We start from the raw sequence: 7,578 nt of genomic DNA on the forward strand, positions 1-7,578 counted from the left end.
AGCAACAATAACACAGCACACTATAATGCTGCAACACGCAGTTACTTAATGGAACACAATACGACAACTAGCAACATTCATACAACAGTCCAAACATCCAGCAGGAGGTACTTACCAGAAAGCAATGCTACAACAACCAGCAGCAGCTATGTAATGGAGCACCAAGTTACAACCAGAAACAATCATACGACAGCCTACGAAGCTACTCAAGCTAGCATCAATTTGACAACCCTACACCAACCAAACAACAATTACACAACAAATCGGAACATGGCTACCATCGGCAGCAATTTTACAAATATGTATGATACCACATCGAGTCATGATTTCACAACTGCATCACCCAATAATAACACAACTAGCAAAGCTGTAGCAGTACACAACACAACTAAACGTGATGATTCCAGCACTTTGTACACTACAACTAAGTCTCCCATCACTTACACAACAGCAACTGAACCTCCTCATAAGGCAACAACTTTATCCAACATGACGACTGCACCAGTTGTAGAACCTCAACAGAGCACGACCTCTGCCAAAAGCACAACAGTTGCAGCAGCTATGACCAGCACTACACATCCACACTTTACTACAGAAAGTAGGACGTCAGCTCCTGACAGCAGAAATCCAACAGACCGGACTGAAAACCAGACCACAGTCAGTGTGACTCCCTTGACAACTGCACACAAAAATGACAGCAGCTCCACTGCAGTTGTCACAACTATTCAAGAGAACGAAGCATTGAGTTATAACTCAGCGACTCCTGTCATTGCTGCCACTGCAACTCCATTTGCAACCACTCACAGTCCAGCAACTGAAACCGTAACTACAACTGAAGCGTCTTCATCTGCTAAGATAACAGCTCTCCCAACAAGCACAGTGGCCAGTGAGTAAAGATTATATCTTCTGACTTTTAGTCAGTTTCATAGAACAAAAAGAAAACCATCGAGGTTTCTAACTTATTGGTTTGATCTTTGTTTTGTTTTTTTGAGGGACGGGAACTACTTTGACAACCTCTGTGAAGTCCAGTACAAGTGCAAATAGTAAGGAGGAACAGGCAAATCAGCTGTTGGGTCAGGCAGGAGACGTGTCCAAGCTAAACTCTTCTCAGGTGAAGCAACTGCTGAACTGAAGCACTGTTACTTTTTGTAAAATACGAGAGCAAAGCTTTATTTGTACATATTTCAGGTGTCTAAATTGGTGGATGACCTGGAGGAAATTCTGTCGGGCCCGACTGTGTCTCGATCAGTGGGACAAAAAGTCCTGAATGTCATAAACAACCTCACAAATGGTGACCCACAGGTTCTGTCTGCATCAGCAACTAGGTCTGACTGATACACGCCTCAAACACCAACTCACGACTACGGCCATTTTTATTCATAATGTGTTTTTTGATTTGCTGCTGTCAGGCTGATTCATATGGTGGATATTCTGGCTCTGAAGCTGGAAGTCGCAGAAGACGTCGGCGTCTTGTCCTCAACCTCTCTGGTTCTGGCAGTAAGGAAAGTGGACTGGTCCGACTTTCTTGAAACCAGTATTGAGATTTTCGACATTGATGATGTACAGGTAACCCATAAAAGACTTATTTTAAACGTCTACATACTGCAAAAAGTTTCTAGTGCAGATATTTTAGTACGCTTGAAATAAGACAAACTTACAAATAACCTTTTAGCATGAAATGGAGGCTTTTCTTTTTAAAAGTAAGTAGTTCCTTAATATTGATGAAAAAGTGCTTTTCCATCCATCCATTTTCTTCCGCTTATCCGGGGTCGGGTCGCGGGGGCAGCAGCTTCAGAAGGGAGGCCCAGACTTCCCTCCCCAGCCACTTCTTCCAGCTCCTCCGGGGGAATCCCAAGGCGTTCCCAGGCCATAGAGAGACATCGTCCCTCCAGCGTGTCCTGGGTCTCCCCTCCTCCCGGTGGGACCTGAACTCCTCACCAGGGAGGCGTCCAGGAGGCATCCTGACCAGATGCCCGAGCCTCAACTGGCTCCTCTCGACGTGGAGGAGCAGCGGCTCTACTCTGAGTCCCTCCCGGATGACCGAGCTTCTCTCTCTAAGGGAGAGCCCAGCCACCCTGCGGAGGAGGAAACCCATTTCGGCCGCTTGTACCCGTGATCTCGTTCTTTCGGTCATGACCCAAAGCTCATGACCATAGATGAGGGTGGGAACGTAGATCGACCGGTAAATCGAGAGCTTTGCTTTTTGGCTCAGCTCTCTCTTCACCACGACGGACCGGTACAGCGCCCGCTTCACAGCAGACGCTGCCCCAATCCGCCTGTCGATCTCCCGCTCCCTTCATCCCTCATTCGTGAACAAGATCCCCAGATACTTAAACTCCTCCACTTGAGGCAGRACGACCCCCCTGACCCGGAGAAGGCACTCTACCCTTTTCCGGCTCAAGACCATGGCCTCGGATTTGGAGGCAACTTTGCCAATGCTTTTCCATTGGCAAATAAATTAAATATTGTCTTATTATAAGTGAAATAATCTGCCAGTGTTGCTAGAACGTTTTCGTTAGCATTGAGGAACTATTTACGTAAAGCAAGTCTCTATATTGCTAAAATGTTGCTTTTATGTTACTTTGTTTTATTTGAAGTGAACTAAAATATTTGCAATAGAAACTAGACCAAAAATACTCGGTAAGATTTTGTGTTTTTTCATACATATATTCCAAATCTAACATTTATCAGATGCAAAGCTTCATTATTTCCAGTAACCAGCAACATTGTTACTACTATTGGTGATTTTACTATTGGTTATTGGCCAGGTATTGGTATTGGTTATTGGCCATTTTTATTCCACTCTTTTGGATACAAAATGTGTCTGATACAAGATATTCCCAGCAACATTGAATACCTACTTGCAGAGTAGAAGTTTTTATGTGTTTTTATTAGCCTTTTAGATCATATCTGTCATTTGGAGGTCGATGAAGGTCCTGATTTAGTTTTAGGAGACTCTAGAAAACACAGATTGACATTTTCACCAGGAATACTTCACAAACACACCTGAGTTTGAGACTGAAGACCATTTTGTTAACAGGTCCAAAATGGAACCATAAAGAGGTGAAACTGCAGAACTTATGTACAAAACCAGATAGGAATAAGCCTGAAGTCCATAAAAACAGTATTTAAATCCTACTAATGGTATAGTTTTAACTGTTTCTGGTTGTTAATTTAAAAATGCTGGTCATTTATGCTAGCATGTGACCCATTTACCAGACGTCCACCAACACTGAGCAGCAATGAGCCTCAAACAGATGAAGTTGGGCTCCATGTGTGAAGATTTACCAGTAATCCCATTTACAACAAGAGAGCAGCAACAGATGCCCTTTTCTTTTTCCAGTTATTGTGAAGTTGGGAAACTTTGGTTGTCCTGGTTTTGATCTTGACCCAACACTGACCTCATGTCTGCGATTTGAACCTGTTAGGAACAGTGTTTGATGCATCAGGTCAATTTAGTATTTTGCTTTTGCCTTTTTTCTCCAGCTTCAACATGTCAGAAGGGTCAAAAGGTCAGCTCCTGCTTTGGGCTCAGTGGGCTTGCCCTCCTCCGTAACATCAGGCCTCAGTCCTGAAGAGAAGCGGCTGGCCAGCAGAGTCCAGTTCACTTTCTACAAAAAAAATTCCCTCTTTCAGGTACATTTCTGCTGATGGGCTCACTGGTTTCAAATTTGTTCACATTTGGTCACCATAAAACCAGATTTCAATGTATTTATTTGGAGGTTTTATAGAATAGACCAACACAAAGGAGTGCACAGTTGTTTATATGAAGGAATTAATTTGCATTTAGTGTCACTGAGTCAATACTTTTCATTTATCTGTGCAGCAGATTCGCACATTTCCAAAGTGAAGCATGTTTGAGATATTAAAGCAGGAACTTAAAAACATATTCTCAGATTTTAACTTTACACAGGTTGCCTAAACTCCATGAATACAACATTGAAAGTTGCAGAAACTGCTCAAGATTATTTAAATTTGTTTGCAAACTCTTCAGTTAATCAGTCAAGGAAATATTTTTTTACTCGGTTCAGGATGTGAAAACCTTCTCACATGTTGAACTTTGAGACATGTGTGATGAAAAAACTGGTTTCCTTTTGCAGGACTCCAGTTTAGGCAACCGGACGGCTGTCAGTCCAGTTCTCGGGTCCAGTGTGACCAATCTGTCCATCAGCAACCTGCAGGAGAACGTCACGTTTACCATCACTCACAGCAACTTAACTCAAGTGAGAATTAGTGCAGAACATACTCAGATAAAGCCTCAACAAAAGCTCCTGTTTTAATATCTTTCTTTCTGTTTCTTGGTTTGCAGAATAACGTCACATCATGCGTCTTCTGGAATTTCACAAAGAACAGTGAGGACAAACATTCATGTCTGTTAGCAGCTTTAGAAAACTCTGACATTGACTCAACATTTAATTTGTTTCAGACGGTTCTGGGGGCTGGGATGACACCGGCTGCTCCGTCGTCAGCGCCACCCCTGAATACACAACCTGCAGCTGCAACCATCTCACCTCCTTTGCGATCCTGCTGGTATTTCTAAACGTTTCTCCTTTTGCTGAGTAAAACAAAGATGTGGCCTGAATACGTCTGATTATTTTGTGTCTGTTTGGGCTTTAAACAGGATTTATCCAGAGAGGGAATATCTGACCCTCAGCAGGCAATGATTTTGACTTTCATCACCTACATTGGATGTGGAATATCTGCGGTTTTTCTAGCCGTCACCCTGATAACATACATGTTATTTGAGTAAGAACATTACACTGCAAAAACACAAAATCTTACCACGTATTTTTGGTAAAAAAAATAAATAAATCATGTTCTAATTATAATCACAAAAAATATTTTAATTATTTTTACATACTAAATAAACAAAATAAGTACACAGTACAATGAAATATGCAAAGTAGTTGGATATCTTTCCAAGTTTACCAGATTAAAGACAAAGCATACATACTTACATTTTCCATTTTGAAATTTTAATTGTATCTTAATTTTATCGTCAATGTTTATTTTAAATGTGGATCTGCGTCAACTGTCTGAACTGGCTAACTAATTTTAGGCTATTTATTTACTGTGAATGCTGTAGGTCTTTGCTAGCATTGTGAGCTACCATGCTAGCAAAAACCAACATAATTATGATACCCTTTATGCTAATATCATTTTAACTAATTTGAGCTTTTACATTGTTTTTTTTGTGCGGCATGTCGTATCCTTTTTGTAGTCACTGTGCTAGCACTAGCCTAGATTGCTTACTTTTTTTAGCTTAGTTTTGGCTTTTTAGCAAATTTTAACTTGTTTTTTTTGACTGATTGTAGTATGTTACTGAAGGTTAGCATGCTAGAGCTAGCCTTGGTGCTAGTGTTACCTTTTTAGCTAATTTGGCTTTTTAGCTAATTTTAACTTTTTCATGAGATTTTTTCACTCCGCATGGATTATGTTACTTTAGGCCTAGATGCAATCATTAGTAATTGTGCTTGATAAAATCAGGGAAACCCTCACAGCACTTCCCTATTTAAAGCAGCTTTTTTTAAACCTATTTGACCAAATGAATAAAAACTAGCTAGCGTACCGCCTCTTGCCCGGTACGCTAGCGTGAGATAGGCACCAGCGCCTATCTCAGCTAGCGTACCGGGCGAGAGGCGGGGTCACCCTGGACAGGTCGCCAGTCTGTCGCAGGGCAACACAGAGACACACAGGACAAACAACCATGCACACACACACTCACACCTAGGGACAATTTGGACAGACCAATTAACCTGACAGTCATGTTTTTGGACTGTGGGAGGAAACCGGAGTACCTGGAGAAAACCCACCATGCACAGGGAGAACATGGAGACTCCATGCAGAAAGACCGGGGCTGGGAATCGAACCCAGAACCTTCTTGCTGCAAGGCAACAGCTCTACCAACTGCACCACTGTGCAGCCCTTGATTATATTTTAGCTAGTTTTAGCTTTATAGCTTATTTTACCTTATAAACTGTTGTGACCTTCTAATTTAGCTTCGTAAGCACTGTTCTGCACTGATTTCTTATACTGTTTTGGTGAGATGTTTGCATTTTCACCAAAAACATTCAGTAAATAGCATCCACACTGCACTTTCTGTGAAAATACAAATTTTCTAGTTTTGAACTTAGAATCAAGGACCGCCCAAAATAGTTCCAAGGGCTGCAAATGGCCCCTGGGCCTCACTTTGGACACCCCTGTTCTAGTACAAACACTTGAATAAGACCAACTTACAAGTAAATGTTCAGCAAGACATATAAACTTCTTATGTCACTCAAACTACAGACTTCTACATATCCGTTGGTTATTTCTGTAAGCAGTAATGATGAATCTGTCTTTGCAGAAAACTCCTCCGCGATATTCCAGCCAAGATCCTTGTCCAGCTCTGCTTGTCCCTCCTGCTCCTCAACCTGGTCTTTCTGCTGGACGGCTGGCTGTCCATCTACGAAAACGTCAACCTGTGCATCAGCACTGCCTTTTTTCTGCACTACTTCCTGTTGTCCTCGTTCACGTGGGCGGGGCTTGAAGCTCTGCACATGTACCTGAGCATCGTGCGCGTGTTCGCGCCCTACCTGAGTAAATACATGCTGAAGTTCTCCCTGATGGGTTGGGGTAAGAAATGCTTAAATTAGGCTCCAAAAGTTAAATATGTTTATTGTTAATTGCACTGACAACCATTTTTGCCTAATTACTGTTGCTACTAGGTTTTCCTCTCTTTGTGGTGGTCGTTATTGTAGCAGCGGACAAAAACAACTACGGTCTGGTTCCAAATGGAAAATACGAAGATGGGACGTCTGACAAGTTGTACGATTTTTATTATTTTTCTCCAGTTTCTCCAACATTCAATTATCTAACAGGCAAAAATAGCCATAAAATTGCAGCTGCATGTTCTTGGGAAGATTTATGTTAAGATATTGGTACTGTAAGCAAATTCAAAATAAAGGATTCACAGTCGGTCCTACAAACATACAAGTTTTTGCTGCTAAGTTTAATCAGAGTTGCTAATATTCCTTATCCTAAACAACACAGGTGAACAAAAAAACTTAAAATCATTATTACTACAACAACTACGCAAAATTAAACATAATTTCTTAATATGGGCTGTTTTAAAGTGGAACTTTTCTAACCATTGTACCAACTAGCTGTTCTGCTAATGCTAATGCTAATGCTAGGCATTTGTAAGCAAGAACAGGATTTGGTGTTAATTTTAATTCATTCATGAGATACACGTTTAATTTAATTTCAAGCAGCTGTTATTTAATCAGTACATGGAACATAAACAAGCTCACCAGTATGAAAGCAGTAACTTTTGGAAGTTCATTTTATTTTTGCTTCATTTAGGTGTATGAGACGAAAGCTACAAGTTGAAATATGATTTCAGTAAAAATGTTAGATCGTTTTACAGCTTACTTTAGCAGCTAGTTGTGCTGTAGAGCTTTAGCTAGTTTGCATGATAATTAGGATTCAAATGGTTTCAACTATCTTCAGCAGAACTTCTTTGCTACTAGAAGTAGCGAGATGCTTCTTTTTGAGCTAGTAGTTAGCTAGCACAAACTTAAACATTTGTATAAAGGT

At 41.0% G+C, this 7,578-nt stretch overlaps 1 protein-coding gene across 1 annotated transcript in view; it reads left to right on the forward strand.

Annotated features, from left to right (window-relative positions):
• LOC103456930 (adhesion G-protein coupled receptor G2-like) overlaps nucleotides 1-7,578 on the forward strand; it is a 16,179-nt gene that overhangs the window by 6,342 nt on the left and 2,259 nt on the right. The window contains exons 2-12 of the mRNA XM_008396816.2: nucleotides 1-886; nucleotides 993-1,111; nucleotides 1,189-1,325; nucleotides 1,410-1,566; nucleotides 3,487-3,636; nucleotides 4,101-4,223; nucleotides 4,310-4,352; nucleotides 4,427-4,530; nucleotides 4,622-4,746; nucleotides 6,347-6,615; nucleotides 6,708-6,807. The exon at nucleotides 1-886 is cut by the window's left edge and continues 1 nt beyond it. Of these exons, the coding sequence (XP_008395038.2) occupies nucleotides 1-886; nucleotides 993-1,111; nucleotides 1,189-1,325; nucleotides 1,410-1,566; nucleotides 3,487-3,636; nucleotides 4,101-4,223; nucleotides 4,310-4,352; nucleotides 4,427-4,530; nucleotides 4,622-4,746; nucleotides 6,347-6,615; nucleotides 6,708-6,807 (2,213 nt within the window). The remainder of the gene's footprint in view (nucleotides 887-992; nucleotides 1,112-1,188; nucleotides 1,326-1,409; nucleotides 1,567-3,486; nucleotides 3,637-4,100; nucleotides 4,224-4,309; nucleotides 4,353-4,426; nucleotides 4,531-4,621; nucleotides 4,747-6,346; nucleotides 6,616-6,707; nucleotides 6,808-7,578) is intronic.

The sequence above is a fragment of the Poecilia reticulata genome, linkage group LG20 (assembly GCF_000633615.1).
Source record: "Poecilia reticulata strain Guanapo linkage group LG20, Guppy_female_1.0+MT, whole genome shotgun sequence".
Lineage (NCBI taxonomy): Eukaryota > Metazoa > Chordata > Actinopteri > Cyprinodontiformes > Poeciliidae > Poecilia > Poecilia reticulata.